We start from the raw sequence: 25039 nt of genomic DNA, 5'->3' as shown, positions 1-25039 counted from the left end.
GCCACTGGTGTGGGGTTATCAGTGGTGCTCAGCATTTAGTGTGGTCAGGACACGTGGAGGATTGGTCACCATCACATCTGCCAAAACACAGGAGAAAGGGTTTTACTCACTGCCATCAGGCAAGGAACAGGGGCATTGTGTCAGCTGCTTGTGGGGCAAGGGGGTGCCGGGGTGCCCTCGGTCCAGGAATGGCGGGTGCTGCTGGGAGAGCAAACCTCTTCCCGAACACCACAAGCAGGAGGTGAAGCCAAGTTGCCTGCAGGACAGGGGTCAAATCCTGCCTGCTGCCACCCCTCAGACTCTTGACGACCCCAGAAGCTTTCCCTGTCCTCCAAGACTCCCCCCTGGGGACTGGTGGACCCCTGCCAGTCCCCCTCCTCCCCCGCAGACAAGGGCCCCAAGAGCTGCCTGGGGCCGGGCAGGGGCTGGGAACCGCTGCCAGCCTCCCGCGACAGCAGTGGGGACAGGGGATCCCCGCGGGACTGGGACAAGTCCCCTGCCAGCCCCCGGGACACGGACCCCGACGTAACCCCGGGGCCGGTTTCTTGCCTCCCCTTCCCCCCCAGCTACAGCTTACCGGGGCCGGGACCGGGTCCTCGTCCGGGATCCCCGCCGGGTCCGGCTGCCTCCGCCCGCTCCTCCCGGGGTCTGCCCCGTCCCGGCCGGTGCCCGGTGCCTGGTGCTGAGCAGTGCAGGGCGGCGGGCGTTCACCTGGGCGCTGCGGCGGGGCCGTGCCGGGCTGTTCCGCGCCCGGCCGGGCCGTGCCGGGGCTGTGGCGGAGCAGCAGGGGCGGGACGGGGCGGGCCCTGCCTCCGAGCGGTGCGGAGTGCCCGAGGGCCGGCCCCAGCACACACAGCCCGCAGGGACGGGAGTACTGCGGGAGCCTGGGGAGCACACGGTCCCGAGGTGCCGGAGGGTCGCTGTGCATCCCGGGGAGCAAGCTCGGGAGCGGTGCCCCGGAGGAACACGGGTGAGAGCCGGGACCCTGATCAGGACTTGGGGTGCAGTGCTGGCACGATGCCTCGGGTGCTCGCCGAGACCCAACGCCGACAGGGTGGCCGTCGGAAGGTCCCCGTGTTGGGGAGGTAGCTGCCAGCACCCCGGCGTGTGTGAGGGGCCCGGGCCCCCTTGCAGCAGCCCCCAGGCCCGCTGGGGCTCTCGACACTGGAATTGGTGCTTCCCGGAAGCTGCCCGTGCTGGCAACGCGCTTGCGACTTGTTTGCAGGCCGTCGGGGCAGCCCTCGGGGGAGGCAGCAGGCTCAGTGTGTTGGGTGCCATCCAGGGGGCAAGATCCGCAGCGAGCCCTGGGGCTTATTTCTATTGTGTCCGTTCTTTGTCTTGTGTTTGTGTCCCTTTCCTCCCCGCCATCAACGGCTGCCTGCGGTGGCAGGAGGTGCCAGCATTGCTGGGACTTGCTGTTCCTAGGGCTGAAGGCGGATGCTTTGCATCCTGATACACCAGAGGGATTTGGCCTTCAAGTGCCCTGTTCCCCTGGGGCTGTGGGCCCGGCTGCGCGCAGGGACTTCTCCTTCACCAAGCAGGGCGCTGCCCCGGCTGAACACGCCGAAACCAGGCTCACCTGCCCTCATCACCCGGCCAGCCCCAGCCCTCCCGGGCTGGCTGCTGCCACCCGTTGTGCAAGGCCCGGCGGTTACGTTGCCCCGTGCCTTGCCCAACAGCTCCTTCCTCTGGCTGCGTGTCTCCTGCTCGGTTTCGACATGAGCTGGTCCTGGCCAGCACATCCCAGGGGTTTTGCTGCTCCCACCAGCACGACCTCGGATGCCTTCCACTGCCCCCTGGCAGATTTCCGGGTCCCCAGTGGATCCCTGAGGGCTGGATCACACCAGACCCAAACTTGGACCAAACTCCCCCACCCACCTTGGCCAGTTCGCCACCACCACACTCCCCTAAGTGATCACACAAGAATGAGACTTCAAGACTTAGGGTCCAGATAATGTTTATGAGCAAAGACAAGCAATTACACTCTGGCAGGAGCATAAATACAGGAGCAGAGGCCCTGTGCTAGCCCTGCCGGTCCTTCCCAGCTACCTCTGCATCTGGCTGCCACCCCGGTGGCTCTGTCCCTCTTTTGAACACTTGTCCCAGTGCTCAACAAACAGCTCCAAAACACGGGATCGCGCTGTGGCTGGTGCTCAGGGCCACTCAGCCCCACACCAGTGCCTGGGGACAGCCAGGAGGAGGTGGCCCCCATGTAGCAAGCTCAGCATAGCTGGCTCGAGGGGCTGGTTTGGGGGGCAGGTGCCCCCATGCCAAGGGGAAGACCCTCCTTGGGCTGGGGGGACACCAGAGCCTGCAGGTCTCCAAGAGGCTGCACCTGAGACACCCTTTAGGGTCTGCTGCCCAGGAGCCAGCACTACAAGCACCCCAATGGGCACGCTGGTACCCTGAGTCTCTCTGGGACTGCTCTGTGTCTCCATGGGGAGGTGGGCAGGACCCTGCTGTCCCAGTGGAGCAGCTGACCAGTACATAATGACCAGTGTCCCCAGGGATATCCTTCCCATGGCCATGGTGGGAAGGGTCTGGGCTCACACATATACTAAGGGGTCAAACCTGTCAGGGCAGGGCTCCAGGGCTGCCTGGCACTTGGGGGGTCTGGCTCCCCTATGGCTGGGAGAAGAGCAGTGAATACCCTGGGCCAGCCCTGTCCCCTGCCTGGGTGGTGTCAGCCACTATCTGCAGGCAGAGCAGCACAGGGGTCCCCTGAGCACTGCCAGCACTCTGGGTACCTTCATCCTTGACACAGCCACTGGATGGCAGAGAAAGGAGGGTGCCAAGCACAGGGGCTCAACTCCCCTCCAGCAACCTTGGGTACCAGTAGCCCCACTCAAGGACCCTCACAACAAAGGATGGAGCTGGGGGCCACAGAGGAAGGGCAGCCCTCCCAGCTGGGGGCACTGCCTACAGATGAAAGTTCTGCTCACCCCTTCCCCTGGCTGTGCACCCTGTTACTAACATCCAGGCTGGACAGTCCCATGGGTGGGTTTCCCCGTGCTCCATCATCCCACCATGCCCTCTCCCTTGGACACATGACCCAGGCTTCCCCAGGGATGGGCTCCCCGGCACAGCAGGGGCTCCCCTGGCTGGTACCATGTCCTGGGCAATACCCATCAGTATGTCTGAGGTGTGAGGATGAAAAGTCGATCTTCCTCCTTGCGGATCCACTTCATGAGCTTGTTGACAGCACTGATGGCGCCGGCCTTGGTCCCCAGGGGACTATAGCATATGTAGAGCTCAAAGGCGCTGGTTACCTGGGCAAAGAAACAGGGTACTTGCTGGGAACATGTCTGTGCTCTGCCTGGGGCTGGCACTGCACCTTCCCCATGGGCTGCGGGGCTTGGGCACAGGGGCTCCAGTGCAGGGACACGAGGTGGCAATGGGGTACCCTTAATGAGTGGCATCTGGTTTGTCGGAAGTAGGAGGACCAAACCCCAGAGTGTGTTTTCTCCATGGCAGTGGGGAGTTAAAGACAGTGCACGGCACAGCTAATGGTGCCGGAGCTCACCAGTTGCTGCTGAGACCCCTGCCTGTCCCTCCTTGGCACAGGGGGCATCAGGGCAGGTTCACCCCCAAAAGGACTGGGTGGCCACCCTGGGGACCACAGAGGTGGTGCTGTGTTGTGCCACCACCTCCTTATTCCACCATGATGGACAGGAGAATACGGGCTCACCCAAACCCTGCAGATGGCCCTTACCCAAGCCAGGAGGTTCTCACGGGGGCCCGTGAAGTAGATGTTCTTCAGGGGGCGCGAAGAGTTGTGAGCCCGGCTGTGGAGGTACTGGTAGAGCCCTAAGAGCCTCTCCTTCTCCTCCTCCCGCACGTAGGGTGCCTCAATCTCAGGGCTGCAGGAACACAGCACCCCGTTAGCCCCCTGGAGAAGGAGGTTTGTGCAGAAGGCTTGCCCCATGCCCCACATTCCCTGTGGGCCTCACCTGGTGAAGAGCCCAGAGCTCTTGGACTTGTAGATGAAGTGCCGGAGGTCGGGGATGCCCACCTGGGCCACGCTGTAGAAGGGGGTGCGCAGGGCCTCCTGCAGAGCGTGGTGCACCCCTCGCCGCCGCAGCCGCTCCTGGAAGCGCCGCTTACAGTCAGACACAGTGAAGAAGTCCTCGCGGTCAGTGGAGACCAGCAGGAGGCACAGGTCCATCTCCTGCTCCAGGTAGGAAATGTGGGCATGGAAAAAGCCGCTGGAATTGAACTTTGGGAGGCAAATGGGAGTCCAGGCTTCCCCCTCCCGGAAGGAGGAAGAAGAGCTGATGAGGTTGAAGAGCAGATGGAGATCAATGGGGTGGAGGAACTGGTCCTTCTTCCTCACAAGAGACACTAGCTGGTTCCCCGAAAGAAGAATGGAGAAGACCAGGCTCTTGGCCTTGGCCTGCTGGAGGCTGGAGCTGACAGCATCCCGCACGCTGGCAGCCAGGGGCAGGCAGCGCACGGCACCCATGAGGAAGCTGGGGTCATGGGCCATGAGGTCCAGCAGGTTGTCAGTGATGCGCTCGGAGCCAGCCAGGAGCCTGCGCAGGTCATAGTTCTGCTTCTGCTGGAAGATGTGGTTGAGCTGGGTCCAAGTGAGCAGGCTCAGGATCTGGTAGTAGATGTAGAGCAGCTCATGGGCGATCTCCTGCTCTGACTGCCGGGTCCGTGCCACTGCCACCAGCACCAGCGGGCTCCTCCGCACAAACACCACCTTGTAGCCATCTGCTTGGGAGGGAGTCCCCGGAGGGCCGGGGACAAGCCTGTAAGCCTGACTACCCATGGCTGCAAGAGGGAGCCAGGCTGCAGCCTCTCCCCCCAGCAACCAATCTGTCCCTGGGGACTCCTAATGTGGCCCAGAGTGGCAGCAACACAGCTGGCCGTGACACCCCTCATCCCATTCCCCCTCCTCCCCAGGCGATACCTGCATGGATGGATCGGATGGCATTTTTCTCAGCCTCCAGGAAGGACACTAGGGCCATCATGACACCCATGGTGCTGGACAGGGCCTCCTCAGAGCCGTAGCGGGAGTACACAGGCTTGCCCGCCTCACTCAGCACGAAGACATGCTTCCGATGCATGCGCCAGGCATCCATGGTCACATCCTCCTCCTCCTTGCCTGACAGCACCGAGTCACGGCGGGTGGTCTGTGGGGATGGCTCCAGCTTTCCCTCCTTGCTCTGCCTCATCTCCTCCTCCAGGTCGAGGGCCATGCCCGTGAGCTGTGTGCTCAGCTCACTGAAGTCCTTGCTGATCTGCTCCATGGTGGTCGGCTCGCCCGGCTCCCCACGCCTCTCCTCCGGGCTCCGCGCTGCAGCTGCCCCGTCCTCGGGACTCGTCAGGTCCTCATAGGAGCGGGTGTGCACGAACATGGCTCCCTCCTGGCCCGCCCCTGGGAACAACGGGCTGTGCAGTGTCCGTCCGCCTGTCCCCACGCTGAGGCAGCAGGTGGACAGAGGGTGCAAAAGGGACAGGGGCTTGCAGGGAAGAACCTGCCCTCCTTTCCCCATCCCACAGCACCCAGGAGTGTGAGTCCTGCTGGTGGGGTCACCAGTGGGCCCATCTTTCCCTGCCTGTGGGGCTGTGCAGGGACAAGCTCACGTGACAAGGAGCTGCTTTGTTTTTTCCCCTTGCCTGCCCCCACAGCAAGCTCTGCCCGTACCTGGCTCCGTCCCCTGTGCCAGCCCCGGTGTGGGGCTCTCGGACCGCTCCGTGTGCTGCCCATCTCCTGGTGTCAGGGACCCGTTGGGCACTTCCCAGCCTTTCTTCTTGTGGACATCCGCAGCCATTCCTCGGGGCAGGACCTGCACATGACACACGGTATCACTTCTCTGTTCCATCACCTACAAAGCAGGTCCTGAAACGGCTCTGTTCTCAATCGGGGCCATGCCAGCATCCTCGGCCCAATCCTGCTGGCTCAGCAGGCAGCACTGAGCCCTGGTGAGACATCAGGAAAGCTGCTCTAATCCAGCAGGATTTCCTCCCCCCCGTGGCCCCAGCTCCTTCCAGTCTCCCAGCCCGGCACCTTTCATCCAGGCTTTGCCCTGATTTCCCCTGAGCGCCGGGAAGGCAGCTCAGTGTCCTAGCAGCCAGGGGAAAGGGAGCTGGCCCTGGACAGGGCTGGTCTTGCACACAACAAACCCAAAGGCTTCATGTTTGCAAAGGGTGTGTTTTATGGCCCTTCCCGGCCTGGCTTAGGTGGCTGAGAGCAGGATGGTGACAATCCTCCTGAGGCCAGGGCAGCTCGAGCAGCGTAACCCCCTGGGAGCAAGGAGGTCCCCGTGCCCGGTGCTCACCCCTGGAGCAGCGCCAGGCCGTATCCCCCGCCCGGGGGATCGAGCCCAGGAGTGCACGCACGGGCACAAGCGAGCGCAACAGTTGGCAGCCAGGGACCCTGCACCTCCGAAGCCGGCTGCCGGACCCTGGACACCGACCTCTGCCACACCTCCTGCCCAGCCGGTAACTCCGCGCCGGGAGGAGCCGGGCCCTGACCTCGAAAGCCAGTGACAACCCAACAGCCGCGGATAAGGGCCCGGTCCTCGCCTGGCCCTTCCCTTCCCGCCAGCCTGCTGTCCTTCCCCGCAACCCAGCGGCCCAGGCCGGGGGAGGGTCACCGCTCCCGGACCGCTGATGCGCCGCAGGGCAGCGCCTCGCCAGGGACTCCCCGCAGCCCCGGAGGACAACGCGCAGGGACCGACCTTCGCGGTTCCTCCCGCCGGCGCGGGGCGCAGCTGCGGTGGGGGCCGTCCGGCAGCCCCCGGCACGGCCTAGGCGGGGCGGGGAGCACGACACCGGCGCCGGGCGGCCAGCTCCCGCCCTGCCCCTGTGCCCAGTCTCCCCGGCGCCCCCGGCATCGCGGCGCCCCGCCCCGGGGGGAACCGCCCCCCGCGGCCCGGCCTCACCGCCCCGAGGCCGGGCGCCGTCCCCGCGGAGCCATGGGAGCTGTAGGCAGACCTCACGGCTCGCCGCCACCGCCCCGTGCCTCCGCGCCTCCAACTCCCGGCAAGGCTCCCGCTCCGTGCGAAGCACGCTGGGAGATGTAGTCCTCCGGCGCGCAGCATGGCGGGACCGGTAGCGCGGCTGTGGCGGAGCAGGACTACATTTCCCAGTGTGCAGTGCGCTGCCGCCGGCGGGGGTGAGGTCAGCGGAACTTCCGGTTCCTCGCTGTGGTGGCGCTGGGCCTGGTGCGGCGGGAGAGGCGGTGGCTGAGCAGGAGGAGGTGAGGGGCGGCCTTATCCCGCTGTCCTGGCCGTGGCCCCGCCGAAGGAGCAGGCACCGGGTGCTGCTCGTGGGTTTTGTGCGGGGAGAGGCTTGCGGGTGCGGGCTCTGGCGTGGGGCCGCCCGGGTGACGGGGCGGGCGCGGCTCACGGGGGTCTCCTGGGATGCAGGGGCTGGGCAGAGCCGCCCTCTGGGCATCCCGCGCAGGGACGCGGGGAGGGGTGTTCCCTGAGGTAAAGGAGGTGTGTCCTGAGGGCCTCCCGGGATGGGGACGTGTGTGCCCGTGGGGCTGCCTGGGATAGAGCAGCGTGTGTGGAGAGGCCCTTCCCAGGGCCGCTGGGTCGGTGGAGCAGGGCGTTCCTCCTGTGGGACTATCAGGATGGGGGGTGTCTCTTTTGGGGTCACTTGTGATGGGGGATAGCCCACGGATGGGGTTGCCTTAGCTGCGAGCTGTGAGGAAGCACGTCCCTGCGCTATGCCCTGCTGTGGCGTCAGGCTTCGTGTCCTCTTTGGAGTCCCATACCTCAGTGGGCTGTGGGACTTGGGCTTGGGGGGCTCAGACCCCGGTGCAGGACTACTGTGGAGTGTCCTGCGCAGCCGTGCTGAGTGTTGGGGCCTTCTGCCTGTGCCAGCATCAGTGATTGTGGTGTTTCTGGGTTATCCTGAGGCCCTGATCAATACCTGGTCATGCCACATTGCATGTGCTTCCATGAAAAGTGTCTCAGAACACTTGTGGTTTTGGAAGGGGTGGACAAAAAGTGGGCTGGATTCATGCTGGGGTGCAGGGAAAGATGATGGGGCTGTTGCGCAGAGTGTGTTGGCTGATGGTAACTCCTTGTGATGGGCTAAATGGGATTTCGAACTGTAAATAAAGGCTTAGGTGGAGCAGGCTGAGGCCTGGCTTGTGCTGGAGGCTGGTGAAGGCTGGGTGGTGCTCAGGGGTCTATAGAGCTAAGGGAGTAATAACAATAACGTCCCGTGTTTTGTTTTTCAGAACAATTGGCACCATGAGAGTTTGGTGTCATTGCTGGTGTGTGGTATTAGCTTAGGAAATACTGCTGAAGGTGGAATCCACTTTCCTACTCCAGCAGGGTGCTGGTGGTGTGAAAGTCTCTCCCAACAATCTCTAGCTGGGAATGCACTTTAGAAGTTCTTTGGGACAGGCAAAGTCAGGATAATAATGGGGGGTATATGTGCTAGAAATACACCTGATTGTTCCTAATACAAGTTTTAAAAAGCATCATGCAGCTGAAAAGGACACACATCCCCCTTTGTAAGTGAAAACCTCCACCCTGACACCTGGGAGAGCCAAAATGGTTCTCCCTTTGCTTTCAAATTTCAGTGGCATGGTATTGATATTTCTGGATTAGACATCTTCAATTTTAACATTGACAATCACAGGCTTTCTTGGCTACTTGCAGTTTCTATAGCTTGGGAAAAGGTTTTCTTTTGTACCTTCTGTAGTACTTGATTTTCACAGAGGCGTTTTCCTTTCTTCAGGCTTACAAAAACTTTACTTGGTGCAGAAGGTTCTGCAGCAAGTTGCTTCCTCTGCTCTTTGAGCATAGTCCTGTGTGGAGTTACGTGTTTGATTTCCTCATGCTCTATAAATACCCAGTCTGGCAGCTTTGGCAATATCTGTTTGGAGAGAAGTTGTGAATATCAGGGTATTTTTCTGAAAATAGCATCTCTGAAATGTCACCTCACCTAATCTGTCACTCATTTCTCCTCTCTTCCTCCAGATTTGGGAAACAAGGTGTGAAGTTGAGTGTAAGTTGGTGAGGAGATGCCCGAGGACTGTGCTGGCATTCTTCACTCTGCCCCTTGCCTCAGACCTTTAGTTATTCCTTAAGAAGGTCAGCTTCTTAGCCTGGTTCAGTTGCATAATTCTGATGTACAGTGCCATTATTTTACCATAGTATGTCATGAGTTGGAATAAGAGATCCAAAGGAATCTGCTGTCAGGACTGGCATGTGTGGTTTGGAAAGTGGAATCAGGAATACCCCCAGGTACTGGGGGATCCTGGGGAGGGCAGGGGCATGGTCCTGAGGAAGTTCTTTTGGGGGTAATCACCAGGGAGCATCTGTCGCTCCATCAGCGTCAACTAGGAGGACTGTGGGACCAGTGGTCCTTGGAGGAACTTAGACCATGAAAGAACTTCCCCTCCTTTGAGATGCACCTTCTGTATCTTCACTAGAGCTGAGGCTTTGCCACCAGGAAGTAGAGCCAGCTGGGTTAGGAGGAAGGAAATACAGTATTCAGGATACATATCTATCCTCCTGAATATCCAGTCTAATTGTAAGAGCTAATTATTGCCTTGAACTCTAAATCTGCGCTCTGTGAGTAATTGGACCATGTTATGTGTTCTGTGGCTGTGTTACTGTGTCATTCTGAAACATCGTTTGTTAGTGTCTCCTTCAGATGCATGTTTGTAACTGAATTATGGCAAAGCTAATTGATGGACAGTTCCTAGGACTTGAGGGTGGATTTTTGCTGTGTTTTGATGTTGGCCTGCTCCCAGCCCCGGGCTCTGTTGGTGTCTCTGGCAAACAGCCTTGTTCACACTGACCAGTCTTCTAGCTTCTGTCTTCCAGCAGGGAGGTGGGAGCTGAGCTGGCAGTTACCTGCCTGCAGCAGAAGGATGACTCCTGATGGCTTCTCCTCAGCATGCATCTTTGGGGCAGCTGTACCAGGGTGTACCTTCAGAAGATCTTGGCATTGGTGGAAGCCAGCCTAAGAAGTTCCTGTCCCTGTCCTGCAGTGTGCTGTCACTTTGTTTTGTGGGGCTGTGTAGTAAACTGTATCGCTGCAATGACCTGGGTTAAATATAACTGTCTTTTGGAGGGTCACCCATGGTGCAGACCTAGAAAAGCACAGGCTGGCACGGCTAACATGTTGTGCCTTGCCAAGGGCAGAGTGGAGAGAGCACATTGTATCAGGCCGAGCAGGGGACTTGGAGCCAGTGTTGCTGCCTGTGTTACTGAACCATGACCTCATACTCATGGATGTTGCTGCATGGCTCAGCACACTGTGCCAAGCCCAGTGTCAACCCTATGGTGTTTTTTTTAACTTGTTTGATAATTCAGATGTTATGTCCAAACAGTTCCCAGCTGGTAAAGGTTTGTTGTGTTTTGATTTTTGTTTGTCTGTTTGTTTTCTTTTTAGCATTGGTAAGCTTGTTGACTTAATGAGAACTGCGGGAGGAAATCCAAAAAGGAAGAAAAAGAAACACCAGGTCTACAGATGAGGGTGGTGAGGCACTGGCGTGGGTTGCCCGGAGAAGCTGTGGCTGCCCCATCCCTGGCAGTGTTCAAGGCCAGGTTGGATGGGGCTTGGAACAGCCTACTCTAGTGGAAGGTGTCCCTGCCTCTGGCAGAGGATTGGAACTGGATCAGCTTTAAGGCCCCTTCCAAGCCAAACCTTTATGCAATTCTAGGATTCTGTGTTCGCAGGCTGCAAAAGTTCATAAATAGAAGGACCAGCTGATGCCAGCCAACCATAATGATGACTGCCGCAACCATCTCTGTTTACCTGCTGTCTGTGAGGTGTGCAGTCTCAGTTCTTTTAGATTCACCTCCGGCAAAGTAAATAAGATGGAGCTAATAGAGGAAGTCCTTTGGATCAGGGGGTTGCTTGTTGCATCGAGAGCCATGTAAAATGTGAGAAGATCAGTGCTCTCGGGCTCAAGTGGCCAACTGAATCATCCTGTTTCTTTAGAAATGGGGCAGGTGGTTCAGTGATAGTTGTACAGGTTGCCTTCATCAGCCTGCACACTGTTGTGTACTCCCCAGCTCCTATGTGAGTGTTCCCTGGCTGGTGATGGACCCTGGCAGGAACAGGAGCTCCCTTTTGACAGGCAGCTAGCTCCCTTCATCTCCCTGGCACAGGTGACTGCCAGCTACAGCAGCTGGAATTGCTCCCTGGTTTGAGGTCTGTCACAAGCCGCTCTATCAACCTGCCACCTATTTGGCAGTGCTGACCTTTGGAAGTTAGAAGAAACAGGCTCTGCCTTTCTTTAACATTAGCTGCTCTAGCCAGGCCTGGCAGTGACTGTCTGCACTGTCTTTTGTTCCACGTAACCACTGTGGTCAGTTTAATCCTGCTTTTGAGCTGTTTTGCAGGAGCATGAGAGCCCCAGGTCTCCTAACCTTGGTCTTGTGGCACGGGAGCCCTCCCACACTGCTGCAATTGAATTAGCCAGAACAGATTTGAGACTGTCAGGTTGCTAGCTGCCTCATTTTGCTCTATGCTACAACCTTTGTTTCAGGGAGAAGGATGGAAATATTTCCCATTTCAAGGCCTGGCTTTGACAGTCACCAGGAAATCCTCACCTTCTCTGCTGGTGGGAGGAAGTGGATGAAATTTTAGATCTCTGATGAGGCAAGTGTTATTTGCGTCACTCAGCTTGATGAGGGCAGCGTTGGAGAACAGTGCCTGTAATGATTATTGGCAAAGTCTACTCTGTTATCTACATGCTTTTGAGGGCAGAGTAACTATAGTAGACCAATAGTAGTGATCGTTTCCTTGAACAACAGGGAGCTTTTGGCAAAAAAACCCCAATTTGGATTAAACATTAATTGCAGACTGTTGTTCGGCAGCGGTCTTGGTGATGATTGTGGCTTTCTCACGTCTAGCTGTGCTCCAAATAGTGTCAGACAGCACAGCATGTTGGAAAGCTTTATGTTAATCAAAGCAGATATCACATTGTTTGCCCACCCATATTGACAGCTTGATTTCAGAAGTCGTTTGACACTTGCAAATTTGAACATGGAGAAAAGCAACAATTAAATTCATTCGTGCCTGGATGTGGTCTTGTATACTTGTGGATCCTGATCAGAATCCTGACACACCCTCCTCCTAAGCAGCAGTGGGTTTTTACACGTTATGTGTTCTTTGCTTTGTGGCTTATTGTCATGCTATTTATTCAACAGGTTGTGCTGTCTTGGTGTTCTTAGAGTGAATTAATCATTTCTGGAAACCACCAGACAAGACCAAAATGTGGGGAGACCATCGACAAGGCAACAGAATGGGCTCTTTTCGGTAAGCACTTGAATGTACAGTTTGTTTCAGCAACATTCTATGGTACAATAAGCCATAGGAACTTTGTGTGTTAGCATTTCTGTGCAACCTTCTGTACACAGGCTATTTTGGTAGAACTCCTGAGGTCTGTGTTGAGCTAGGTGTGATTGCCAAAGAACAGGCAAGTTAAGTGACAATGTAACTTTCTGTATTTCTGAAGATTTGTCATTTATTATTGTTTTTAACAACAGCTGCTTTTAGTATTTCTGTTCCTTCTCCACACCACCTTTTCTAGCGATGCTTAGTTTAGCGATTGTAACCTAAGGGGATGATATGCCATGTGGGTTTTGGTGCTATGCACTGTTAAGACACAGAAGAGAAGAGCCTAATAGTGTGATGTTGATTCTCTTCAACCATGGCGTATGCCTTAACTTCAGAAATTCTGGCACTTCCATTGCACACAGCGTCTTATGAAAACTTTGAGAGTTTATTTCTCTTCATGAGGTTAAGTAGATCATATATCCCCATGTTCTTGGCAATACTCCTGCATAAGGCAGTTTTGAATGCCACTCGAACTGCCTTAAAGATTCCTATGCAGCTGACCTGCACAGCATGATATTTTTCTTAGTTTATATTCCTCTGGTTATTAGTTGGCCCTGTGCTTGCCAGAGGGCTCTGGCTATAAAAATGAAAATGGAGGCATCAAAAGCTTGGATTTTCCTCTGTTGTGCATAATGCTGTCATCCTTTGCTTATGTGTCCACCTCAGTTACTTGAATATCAGCGTGATAAAGGTACTTCCTCGTGGCATACCTTAGGTTTCTGAAATAAGATACTTCAAATAATTGTCCGACTGTAATGTTTTGAGAAAGCTGATGAGATCTGAGCTATGAAAATGAGTATCCTCCAGCACCTGTCTTAATGGTATTGATGAGGGAGTGATTGTATTCTGTGATGGTAACAGTTCTGCTGATTAAGTGGATTTCATTGGCATAATTGCTTATGATATTGGGTGGGGAACTCTAATCTCGTACTAAGTTTTAATTACTGTTCTTCAAGGTAGTGAAACAGGGGTATGTAGCTTAGGGGATCTGTATGTGGTTTAACTGTGTAAATGTCATCTTGCATTCTGTTGGTGAGTGATTCTGTTGTGAAACTCAAAGAACAGCATGACTTGCTGTAGTTGCTAAGAAAATGTCCACTACTTTGGGTAGCATTTGGTGTTATTTTGAAATGTGTTGATATTTTGTTATTCTATTAAAAAAAAAAAAAAAAGAAGTATTGAATCCTCACTTGCAATTAAAATGAGATGATAGCTCCATCTCAAACCTCCCCTCACCCCAAAACCTCTCTGGGTTTTGAAAAACTCTTTTAGGAGGAGAACTTTTCCTGAGTGGTTTTATAACAGATAAAGGAGATAAAGCTCAGGAAAGCCCACCGCTATAGTGCTGTAAACTTGGTGTAAGACAGCCAGTCTGGAGGCACAAGTATGGGATCATCTTGAACACTGATTGTTGGCATATTCCTGTGGGACATCCTCAGAATCTGAACTGGTAGTTTTCAGCGTTGTGCCAGTTTAGACTCCAGCACAAGGAAACAGAAATGAGTCTCTGTAGTATGTTAATGGAGCATGTTTGGTAACCTCTGCTTTTATGTGCCTCAGGATGACGTGTTAAGTTAGCTGTTTGTAATATTGCCTGGAGAACTTAAGCTCAAGTGGTTCCTCACAGGCGTGTGCTGGTGATGCTAATGAGCAAACAGACCAGCTGTTGGAATCTTGAACAGCTGCCCAGCTGTGTGCAGTGCAGGACTATGTGGATTGCTGCCATCATTAACCCATTAATATTGCAGGTATTCCCTGTTGAGTGCTTCTGGAAATTGTGCTGAAATGGGAGCACCCAAGTTTACTTTCTCACATCTGTCGTATGCTGCCTCATCTTTAACTGCCAAACATCAATATCTTCTGCGGATCTTAGACTGTTACACAACTCTATAAAAAGTTTAGAGAAGAATGTGCTGCTGTGTAGATTTCAGACTCTAAGCACGTTATGAATAATACTGTCTTTATTTCTACAGTGGGAGCCAAGAAGAAAGGTTTGCTCCCGGGTGGAACAGGGAATATCCTCCTTCCCTTGATAGCCTTGCTCAAGAAAGACACTCTGGCAACTTCTCTGGCAGAGAATCACTTCCTTTTGATATCCAGGCACTCACAGGCCTCCTCAATCCTCAGTTTGCCAACAGAGAGGAACCTTCTTTCAGCTTTGGAGCTAGAGATGGACCACGTAGTGACTTCAGAGGTGGGGAGGGGCACCATGATTTCAGGGGCAGAGATTTTCCACCATCTGACTTCCAGGGCAGAGATGAGTCTCAGATGGATTTCAGAGGTAGGGAGCCACACTCTTCTGAGTACAGGGGCAGGGATATGTACTCTGGAAACTTCAGGGACAGAGAAGGGCCACCTATGGACTTCAGAAGTGGGGATGTTCCTTCAGTGGACTACAGGAATAGGGAGACATTCCGTATGAACAATAGGGATAGGGAAGCACATAATATAGATTACAGGGGCAGAGATGAACCTCCATCAGACTTCAGGGGAAGGGGGTCTTTTGATCTAGACTTCAGAGGTCGAGATGGATCTCATTCAGACTTCAGGGCGAGAGATATGTCTGAGTTAGACTACAGGGGCAGAGAGCATTCCTATTCCGACTTCAGAAATAGGGATGTACCTGATTGGGACTTCAGGGGTGTGGGCACTTCTGATTTGGACTTCAGAAACAGAAATGCACCATCATCAGACTTCAGAAATAGGCACAGGTCCCGATCTGATCAGGATTTTAGGAGCAGAGATGTGGCTCCTCCTATGGACTTTTCAGATAGGGAAATGCCTCCTGTGGATCAAAGCCTTGTAGATTTTAGGCGCAACCAATCTACTGTACCTTTAGCAGAAAGAGAGGGCTCTGGTTTAAGCACCAGCAAGAGAGAGGAGTCTGCACTTGGTCTAGATAGAGCTCCCTTTGGTAGCCAAAAAGGAGAATTTCAACATTCAGAAGCACCAGCCAGAAAAGAGGAATCCCATGGACTGAGTCTTGAAGACGACACTTCACACAATTTCCAAAATAGCCGTGGACCTCTTCCTACTCTTCAGGAACAAGAGGAGCAACCTCAGACCTTTTCTAACAAGGAGCAACAGCAGCAGCTTTCTGGGGGGGAGCAGCAAAGATCCGATTCTGATCTTGGGTTAAAGGGTGAAGGTGGCTTGGATTTCCTTGGAAGGCAAGACACTGACTACCGAAACATTGAGTATCGCGATGTGGATCACCGTCTGCCAGGGCATCAGATGTTTGATTATGAGCATGGCAAGTCCTTTTCAGAAGGAAAACCCAGCAAAGATTCTAGGCCCTATAAGAGCCTTCAGGTAGGTGGTTTTGTTGGTTGATGTTTCTGTTAAATGTGTGTTGGCCAAAGAATGGAAAGAGCTTTGAAGGAGTCTTCTGTTCATATCCCATCACTTCAGTTCTATCCTAATTTACCTTCTTTCTCTGAGATCATCCTTATGCTCCAGGTTGTTTTAATGAGCACCTTTTCTGTCTCACAAATACTTTCTTCTCAAGAGAAATGCAATTTAGCAATTGGGAATTGTTAAATACATGGAAACAGATTTAGTTCAGAAAGTCCCCAACTTGAAAATGACCAGAGGGAAGGAGGGAGTTGGGGGAAAATAATATATAGAAAAGCTTATTTTGTTGTTTTCTCCTGGACATTGCTTATGAGCACTACCAGAGAGAAGCTACTTGCCTGAGTGGACCTGTGTAGAGCAGTACAGCTGTTCTCATGCAAGCTTGGTTTCCCTTCAGAGTTAACTTTGAAATCTGAAGGTGATGGTAACTACTGAATTAATAATTACTGTTGAGTTTGAATTGTGTGCTACCATCTCTCACTTGTAAAAAAACATCTTGATTTTGTGAACTCAAGGACCAAGATTACCGGACCTGTCCCAAATATGTGAAGCCAAGCAAGCTCATTCGGCTAGGAGGAGTGCCTGAAACTGCCACAAAGGATGATGTAAGTGGAATGTTTTTCATCCAAAAACTTCTCTCAAGGGTTTTTAAAAGTACCATTTTAAGCCTGGTTAATGTAGTACAGATGGTCTGTCATTTTCCTCAGGAAAAAAATCCAGATTTAGAAGTCATTGCAGTGTTATCTTTTACCTTGTTATTCTGGGGTTTGGGGAGTCTGTAAGTGATGAATTTTTCTGCAGTCATGTGTGGGGTGTTGGTGGCTAAAAGCCTGAACTCCAGACTCTTTAACATGCCTTACTTTCATCATTGCTTTATATACCAAATATTATTATTTTGTTGTTATATTTTGGGCTCAGAAGACATGTAGTGTTTAAGTGAACTTGTTTATTCTTAGTTACTTGAAATTGCTTAAATGAGATCTTATAAAGATGGAAAAGATGTCTGCTGCTACTGCTGATTTTAGTAAAAAGGCAAAAAATAATCTAGGCTACCAGGTGAAAGAAGCTCCCTTTCCAAAAGCCTCCACTGTGAATTAGGTTGGGGTTTTTTGGTGTCAGTTCCAGATATGAGAATCCCGACATGCAACAGTTTTTGCTAGGGTTAGATGTGGTGGTCAGAGGCTTGATACTGGAGAACTCATGGCAGAAACTTTGGCCATCAGAGGATGATAAGACTAAGAAAAGTTACTCCATATCACTTGATTTTCTGAAAGGCAGCAAGATATCTCTGACCTTAAATAAGCATCAGAGGTGAGCTGTCTGGCTGAAAGCAGCATAATAAACCTTTGCACAGTTGAATTGTGGTGTAAATGGTGCCTACTTATTTAAACAAAACATCAAAATACTTCCCAAACTCAAAGAATGGTTCTTGGGTACTGCTGGAACCTAATCAGGAAAATGTCTCAATTTGTAACAGAGTTAACTGAGAAACAAAAGGAGTCTTGGGGAGACAGAAGTGTGCATTACCAGGTGCTTCACTTTCTGAGATTTGAGTTTGGAGACTGAAGTGGGTCTTGGTTTTCCTGTAGATCCTCAATGCTTTCCGAGGACCTGATGGGACACCTGTGAAGGACTTGCGACTGAAAGATTACAGTTCAGGTGAGAATACTTTTCTAATGCTTTTAGTTTCAAGTTTACAAAAGGCATTTTTCACACTGACACTCACTTAGGCAGTTTGATTAAGTCTTTGGTGCCATAATTGCAGGAATTTTTGACAGAAAATGCTCACTGAGTTCTGTAGTTTGTCCTCTTGTCTTAAAAACCGATGGCTGTGCTCACTGCTATTTCAGAGATAAGGTGTATGTCCTGGTGCCTCTAGAGAGATGTAAGAGCAGCAAGAAAACAGTAAGGCTGTTCTAATAGTCGTCAAGAGTAAAGCCAATACTGACATGGAACAGCAGGCTAATTCCTCAATAGATTTAAAAGCAATTATTACTAAATCCTTTCAGATTGTTCTACACCTTGTTTCTGAGATGGTCTTACTGTGGAACATGTCCTGCACAAGTAATGTCCTCAGGAAAACTGATACATCCTAACATTTCTCCTTCAGTAACATGAACTGTTACCCTTCTTAGACATGAAGACAGGTTAAAAAAAGGAAAAAGTAAGTTTTATAAGCAAATATCCAAATACTGGGTCTGGATGCTCTTCCTCATTCAAAGAATAAAGTTTTGCTGTACTTCTGATCAGTACGTATAGGATTCTGAAGAAAGAAATATTTTACAAGGCTGCTTTGTGAGAAAGTTGTACTGGAACAGAGATGTGCGATGGTAGGAAATGCAGGGTGAGTCCTGGGGATTGGTTTGGATAATACTGGTAGGAAATACCTGGTAAACAGTACTTTTTATTTCTTAAACTTATAAAAGCAGAGGCTTCTACCTGCACCAGTGTTTTCTTATTACCAGCATGGGTTGTGCATGAAAAAGCTGGAATTCTTGGTGTCAATACATTGTATAAAGGCTTCCTGTATGTTTAGTAGCTGAGGAGCAAAACTGGGTCAGTGGGTATTTCTCAAGGGTATTTTTGTTTCTGGAAGCTGTCAAAGGAGATTTCACAACCTTCTCGTGAACCTTTGAACTAAAGAATACTCCTGTGTCACGTAATCTGGTCGGGCCCAACAAGCGGGCACACTCAGTCTTTCTTACTTCCTTTCCCCTTTCCTAAGTATAGTAGAGCATGGCTGTCGTCACTCGCACAACACTTGCTGCAACCCAATAATTGCAACATCCTTATTTTTTTGCCTGTGCTGATGTGATTTGTTAGCTGTTTCTTTTCTGAAACACATCACTTTTCAGTAATAAATCAACTTGAACTGGAAATATCTTAGTAAGTCTCTTCTCATAGATGTTATTAGGACTTCTTGCCCTCATTAGAGAACTGTTGTCTCCTCCTTCCCATTCCCCATTTCAAAGGATGAGACGCAGTGTTTGAAGTTTTGTGCAGAAGCCCTAGTATCTACTGGTGGTCGCTTTTAATATGAGGGTTGCAGTTTTTTGCCCTCTCCCTAAAAGGTGCATTCTCTTTAAGTCTGTCTCCTCAGCTGCAAAGGTGTTTGGTTTTTTCTTTTTCTCTGGCAATTGTGGAAAGGGAAAGAATGAAGTTAAAATTAGCTCATATTTTATGAGCTATTTAAAGCTGTTGTTTAACCTGGTCCTGTCAACATCAGTAATTTAAGCAGTGGAGCATTATTCTAGGTTACGTGGATGCTCCATAGACTTTGTTGTGCAGTATGTCCTGAGGCTGCAAATGCAGCTGCTAATTTAAACAGCTTTCTGATCTTCTTACGCAAGATGGATACGTCTAGGACAGTAATAGCTTCCTGAATTCTGAAAACTTGTTCTTGACATTGGGTTTACTAGAAGCTGGAGTAAATTTAATCCAGCTTTTCACTTGAGGTCATCCTATAGAGAAGTATGTGAAATTGAAGTCATATTAACTTGTGAAAGGCCAAGGCTGTTTGAAACTAGAGGCCAGTCATGAGTGAAACAATGCTTTTAGGTGTGTATGTAAATATTCATAAGAATCAGAAGCAAATTTGCTGGATTATTAATGTCTCCTGGATACACCTGGGCCCACTGGCTGCGTTGCTCTATCGGCTCAATGGGATGGCGGCAGGCTGGCCCAGAGGAGCACGTGCTGAGCCTGAGTGGGTTGTATAGTTTCGAGTGCTGTCCAGAAAGGTTAAAAATAACATTAATCATGAGTATGCATGTGGAGTGTGTTTGAGAGAAGAATGCCTGCAGCTGGTGGAGAACAATAACAGCCATAACAAACAACATGCAATTAACTTGGAATAAGTGAGGTTCGGATCAGCTTCACAAAAAGATAATGCTGATCATAAAGCGTATCTCAGCAGCTTCAGGATGATGATTCCACTGTATAATCTTCATGAGACTCTTTCTGTTTTGGGGGAAAATATGTGGTTGATTTTTTTTTTTTCTTGGAAAACACAGCTCGAGTTCTTTATAAAGCCCTTTCTTTTTATGTACTGTGTATGTGCTAAGGGAAGCATATTTTCACTGAAGATTGTGCTGAGCATGGAACACTGTTCTTAATATACCTGGTATGATTTTGGTACACATTCAAGCTGTTTATTCTTTAGATTATTTTGCCACTGAAGCCCGCAGACTGAAATGGTGGTTAGATTTTAATCAAGGTAGTGAGAGACCCCAAGAAGTGGCATAATAATTCTATTTACATCAAAAAGGCAGATATTTAGAGACAATGACAAAACCCAAGTCAGACTTTATAGTATTACCCTACACAACGTTAACTTGTAATTTCAATCAGATAGATTTTTGAATTGGTGCCTGTATGTTCAGACTGAAAGTATCAAATCCATTTGTGGGGGAAGAGGGCTGCTTTCAACGTTATGTGTAAGCCTTGGCAGGAATAACTGTAGTAGATTGTTGGCTTATCTGTCAGCTTGCCTTTTCAAGTCTGTTTGGTCATGTCTGTTCAATTAATCATTACAAAGAATAAACCCTGAGGTGATAGTGGAGTCTTCTCAAAGACCATCAACTGGTTTAGTATGTGATACCTCCTGGTGCCTCTTGCTACCTCATGCAGAGGCAGCACCTGGGATCTACTGCTGCTTCTGTAGATGCTATCGGGATTGACTTAGCAGAAGCTCTCAGAAGGGGTTGTCAGTAATGGCTTGTGAGCTCCCCCTATCCCATCTGAAGGTACTTACCTCTGCTCACTGGTGTCAAGGCTTTCATGTGGGTTTACAGTGTGGGCCTCAATCTGTGGAGCTGTTAGTACAGTGCGTAACAGCACCAGGCTACTTGTGGCATGGTGTCTGTCATTCTCCTGTTGCTGCCTGTGTTGGTGCTGACTGCCTGGAACTTGAAACCTATACCTTTTGACCTTCGAGGAATCTAACATGAACACGCCTTGTCCTGGGTTTGATTTTGATCATATTTTAAGCTTATCTCCTGCCTGATTCTCATCAAGCTGTATTTCTGCTTTCCTGACTAATGCCAAACATAAGCAAAGTCTGAGATATCATCTTGAGTATCTGATACACACAGAACTCTTTGGCTGAACACACACGTATGCCCTGGAGAAGAGGTCACATGGAGCTATCTTTGTCTTAAAGGGCTGCTTACTATGACTCGTTCATCCTTAAAAGATGCTGCAGTGGTGGACAAGTAATAAGTGAAAACATAAAGCATACCCTGAGTCTTCTGTTCAAGTGATTCTCCTGGATGTAGTCTGTAGTGGCACAAACTTAGAATGTGTGTCTTCCAGCCAGGGTTCATGTTAGGGTTGGTACCAACAGTTGGGAAAAGCTGTTCAGGGAAAATGAGCCTGAGAAATTGCCGGCAGCCCATGAGGCTTTTCTAGCTTATTCTGCAAGCCCATCTGGAGAACTGAGAGTTTTTGCTAAGCTGGGAGAAACTGGTGGAGAATGGACACACTGTCAGAAATGGAGAGCAGCGTGCCCAGAGGAGAGCTCTATGAAGTGGACCTGGAGGTACCAGGTGAGCTGGACTGCGTCAGAAGGAGCAGCGGGGAATACCCTAGCTCCTTTATGTACTCTCTAAATTAGTGCAGCACTTTAGAAATTGGTAGATTTGGGTTTGTTAACCCTCTTTGACTCTTCTCAAAACTCACTTTTGAACCCTGGGTGGGGATGCAGGACCGCAGTGCTGCACCCCTAAGGAGCAAAGCACCCATGGAAATGGGATGACTGGAGCAGGGAGGAGCTCTGAACAGCAGAAATGCTTGGAGGCAGACGGATGTGCACCTGGATACAGATGACTGATGCTGAAGGACAGGCATCCTCCTGTGGTGGAGGTACCTGCAGGAAATGTAGTGTAACCTGAAAATGAGACTAACCTAGCAGCTGTGTAATGGCAGCTGCCTGCTCTGTGTTGAAAAGCTTTTGTTCTATCAAATACTATTGGTGCTAAATATACTTTATTGCTTGCTTAGACACCTTCTGGCACCAGCATTTGTTTCTTGTTTCATTTCTCCAGACCTGGCCCTTATGTCGTGCTTGGAACTGCCCCCCGCCCCCCCATCCATCTTTGTTAAACTTTAACTGCCTTGGCTGAGTCCTAGAAGAAACTGGAGTATCTTGCTTGTTCTTGCTGAGCTCTACCACATTGGTGCCCTGTTAAATATTAATAAGCCCCTTAGATAAACCTTTCAAAGGTGCTTTTTTTCTTTCAAGTGCAGTCTCTCTTGTATATCAGAACAGTGAGTTGCTGGTTTCAGAAATATTCCAGGAGCCCTCTGAAATTTACATTTTTATTCTTTAGTAGTGCATTTTTCTAAAACTTATTAATCTAAAGTCTAGAACTTCATACTTCGTGATGGAAAAATTGGTACAGACTTTTGAGTGGTGCTCCTCTCCGTACTAGGGATAAATTCTCCATTTTCCATAGCTGGAGTGAGTCTTGAGGCAGTAAGAGCCCCTCTTCCTTCAAGCAGAGCTGCTACTGTGGTAACAGGCATGGCTATGCATTTGCCTGGCCCAGGTATTAGTTCCCTCACTGTAGCTGTACGTGCAGGTGGGGTTTGGGTTGGTAATGCCAAAGGGCTGGTGAAATACTGCGCCTGCTCCCAGTTCCTGATGCCTCAGGTGCTGTTGTGCTGCAGCTTCCAGCCTTAGATGGGGCTAGGGAGCTGAGTTGCACAGGGAGAGGATGCTTCTGGAGGTGTGCAGCAGAACTGTGCTAAACTGGGACCTTTTGTTTCCTTTCAGGAGTGATGCATTACCCTTGGGTAAACTCCTCCGAAGGGTGGATTTGTGGCCAGTTAGTGGCTTCCTCATGATGAGGGCTTGGCACCAACCTTACGGAGTTTGATTAGGAGTAGATCCCACAAGGACTTAACGTTCTTTGGGTTAGTACAAAGAATGTGCTGTGGGTTGATGTGAGATGTCTCAGATACATGCTGTGGCACAAAGGTGAATCTTGCCTGTTGTGCTAATTATACAGAAGACAACTTGGCCCATGATCAAGGCTGGTGCTAATGCACCACAGGAAGAATAGTCAACTGTTGCTGTGTTTAGTGCTTTGCACAGTGAAGACTGTGGCCCACTCTACTGCGTCAGCCACAAATAAGGGCATGCAGATCTTGGGCACTTGCTGACAGCTGAAGTGATGATCCATGAGCTCACAAGATGCTGTAGCACACATGGAGTTTTCTCTTGAGGCATGACCAGATCATGTGCTCATCAGTAGAGTTCTGCAGTCTTCAGGGGCTCACCCTTCAAAAAGCTGAGGAAATAACTTAGCACTGATCTGCATGAAGCAGTTGATTCTTGTTTGTAGCCAGAATAGCCTGGTGAGGACTAAAAAAGCACTTAGTTGGAATTAGTCCATGGTCATCAATACCAGTGCTTGCCAGTTTTCCCAGCTGTGTGGGTAGTAGGCTTTTGGCTAATCTTGCTTGATTTCAGGGCAGTGTTACATTGTCTCTTGGAAGCAAAAGGTATTATTGCCCATTTTTCCTCATTTGTGATGTGGTGGCTTTGAAAATAGGAAGTACAAATCTGTTTTAAGTCAGTGTTTGTGATAGTGGTCAGCTTTGATTCAGGGTTATAAGGCTTGTTCTACAGAAAAGGCAGCAAACATGTTCATCCGTAAGACATGCTCACAGTCTTTTTGACACCCAGAATTCTTCCCTCTGTTGCCACTTTTACAAACACACTTACCCTTTCTTCATCTCCAGCACAGAACTTGAAGGCTTTTCATAGTGTGCTGACTTTATTGCATTGATTGCTTTCTCAGTCGTGTGTGATAAGTGTCGGATCATATATCCTGGAGACCAGGTTCACATTAGGAACACTTTAAAACCAAGTTCCTGTCTGCAGCACTTTCCCAGGTATGTAGCTTCCAGCCTGGAAAGAAAAAAAAACCATGGGATTTTGTGATGGCCCCTTGGATTCCAGGTTTCTGTACAAATATAATGTCATACTTTGTCTTTAATAAAGCTACAGTGTGTATAATCTTAGTATTGTGGTTTTTTCCCTCCTCTTCTCTGTGCTGGTGTACAAACTGCTCTCCTTCTGGGCCAAGAAGGGTTGACAGCCATTTGGGGTTCAGACTGTTGTAGTTTATAGGGCTGCCTGTGCCTGCTTTTGAGGACATCTCAGGCAGGTCCTTTCTGTGTCTTGTCCTCCTGCATGGACGGAAGAGGATGGACTGTAGTGCTCTGTCTTTCAGAATATAGCTGTGTTTCATATCCTGTTCTCTTGTGCAGCACTGTCATGAATGTGTAAGTAGTTTTTTATTCAGAGGGGACGGTATGAAGTGACAGACCTTTTCCCAGCAGCCAGGTGTGGCTTGTAAATGCTCAGCCTTTGAAAGGAATTGAGGATACGGCTTGTCACAGATCGTCCTGTTTATTCTGGTTCAGCTCTTCAGCTTTAGTAGCTCTGAAGACCAATTTATCTGTGCAGTAAAGAGATCTGACAAATTTATGGATGCTCAGAATCCACCAGCTGGTATTGAGAGCGCTCTTGGTTTTGGCTTCTGAGCTTGTGTTAGCATAGATAGCTTGTCGTGCTGCGTCCCTCCAAGTTTTCAGACTGTGGGTGCAGCTTTATTTTCTCTGCTCACCACAGAAGGCACTATGCTGTTGCCCATCCTTGCTGCAATAACAAGACTTGCTGCATAAGCACAGGTAAAGGCAGTACAGTGCGTGTCTAGGAGCTCCTGGCTTCTTGAAAGCATCGAGTGTATTATACCTGTTAACAGTACACTGTAATAGCATAGAGATACAGAGAAAGCCTTGTGTTTTCCAGTGTTTTCTTGTGATGGGGTATTTGCTCTTCAGTAGCAAATAGTAGTATCTTTCCTTGGAGAAAACAGGTTTGTGGATGGGGTCATGGGCGTGTTGCCAGAATCTTCCCCAAATGAGGTAGGTCTTCCAATCAAACCAAGGAACAGCAGATTCTCTGAGAACAGTGTGCTAGATCCTGTCTCCACTACGCGAGCTGTGCAAAGGACAGTGTTTGAGACTGCAGATTCCTTCAAGGCATGTCAAAGTCCTTCATATCCACTCCATACTTCGTGTCATAGTTGCCTTTCAAGCAACAGAACTTTGTTCCCCAACATATATGAACATCTGCAAGAACATTTCCTCAGCTGCACTTGGCTTTGCCATACTGTCTCTGAAGAGAGCAAGCAGCAAGAATAAACTTGTTCATCAGGTTGGCCATAGCTCTAGCTTTAATGTGCTATCTCTCTTGAGTCCAAGAAGTGCCCAAAGCTGCAAATGCTTTTCCTCTGTGGTAGTTCTGCTTCATCCTACAGAAAAAAAACAAGTGAAGTGTTGT

At 50.3% G+C, this 25039-nt stretch overlaps 2 protein-coding genes across 6 annotated transcripts in view; one reads left to right on the top strand and one right to left on the bottom strand.

Moving 5' to 3' along the window:
• Positions 1–1971: 1971 nt before the first annotated feature.
• On the bottom strand, positions 1972–6968 carry MON1A (MON1 homolog A, secretory trafficking associated). Its single transcript, XM_080625646.1, has 6 exons — positions 6690–6968; positions 5654–5795; positions 4916–5383; positions 3951–4716; positions 3713–3860; positions 1972–3269 (listed from the first exon to the last, which is right to left on the bottom strand). Exons 2-6 carry the CDS (start codon positions 5778–5780, stop codon positions 3129–3131), a joined length of 1650 nt encoding a protein of 549 aa, XP_080481772.1. The 5' UTR covers positions 5781–5795; positions 6690–6968; the 3' UTR covers positions 1972–3128.
• A 113-nt stretch (positions 6969–7081) lies between these two features.
• The window catches only part of RBM6 (RNA binding motif protein 6), a 59551-nt gene continuing 41593 nt past the window's right edge, over positions 7082–25039 (top strand). Inside the window, exons 1-8 of one of the 5 annotated variants that reach the window (XM_080625929.1) lie at positions 7165–7210; positions 10375–10529; positions 10662–10754; positions 11477–11589; positions 12141–12249; positions 14304–15642; positions 16200–16289; positions 17274–17343. In XM_080625929.1, the coding sequence (XP_080482055.1) occupies positions 12206–12249; positions 14304–15642; positions 16200–16289; positions 17274–17343 (1543 nt within the window). In that variant the 5' untranslated portion in view covers positions 7165–7210; positions 10375–10529; positions 10662–10754; positions 11477–11589; positions 12141–12205. Of the gene's footprint in view, positions 7280–10374; positions 10530–10645; positions 10755–11476; positions 11590–12140; positions 12250–14303; positions 15643–16199; positions 16290–17273; positions 17344–25039 lie in introns of all 5 variants that reach the window. The other 4 variants (XM_080625930.1, XM_080625931.1, XM_080625932.1 and 1 more) reach the window with 4 other exon arrangements.

This window comes from Psittacula echo (assembly GCF_963264785.1).
Source record: "Psittacula echo genome assembly, chromosome: 9".
Classification (NCBI taxonomy): Eukaryota; Metazoa; Chordata; class Aves; order Psittaciformes; family Psittacidae; genus Psittacula; species Psittacula echo.
This window is presented reverse-complemented; position numbering and strand designations above follow the sequence as displayed.

What these genes read in the sequence shown, in the direction of transcription:
- MON1A (XM_080625646.1), bottom strand. Translation starts at nt 5,780, where the DNA reads ATGGCTGCGGATGTCCACAAGAAGAAAGGCTGGGAAGTGCCCAACGGG. An exon ending in GGCACAGGGGACGGAGCCAG is followed by an intron (nt 5,384 to 5,653) that starts GTACGGGCAGAG and finishes CGTTGTTCCCAG; the next exon opens with GGGCGGGCCAGGAGGGAGCC. An exon ending in CATCCGATCCATCCATGCAG is followed by an intron (nt 4,717 to 4,915) that starts GTATCGCCTGGG and finishes CCTCCCAAGCAG; the next exon opens with ATGGCTACAAGGTGGTGTTT.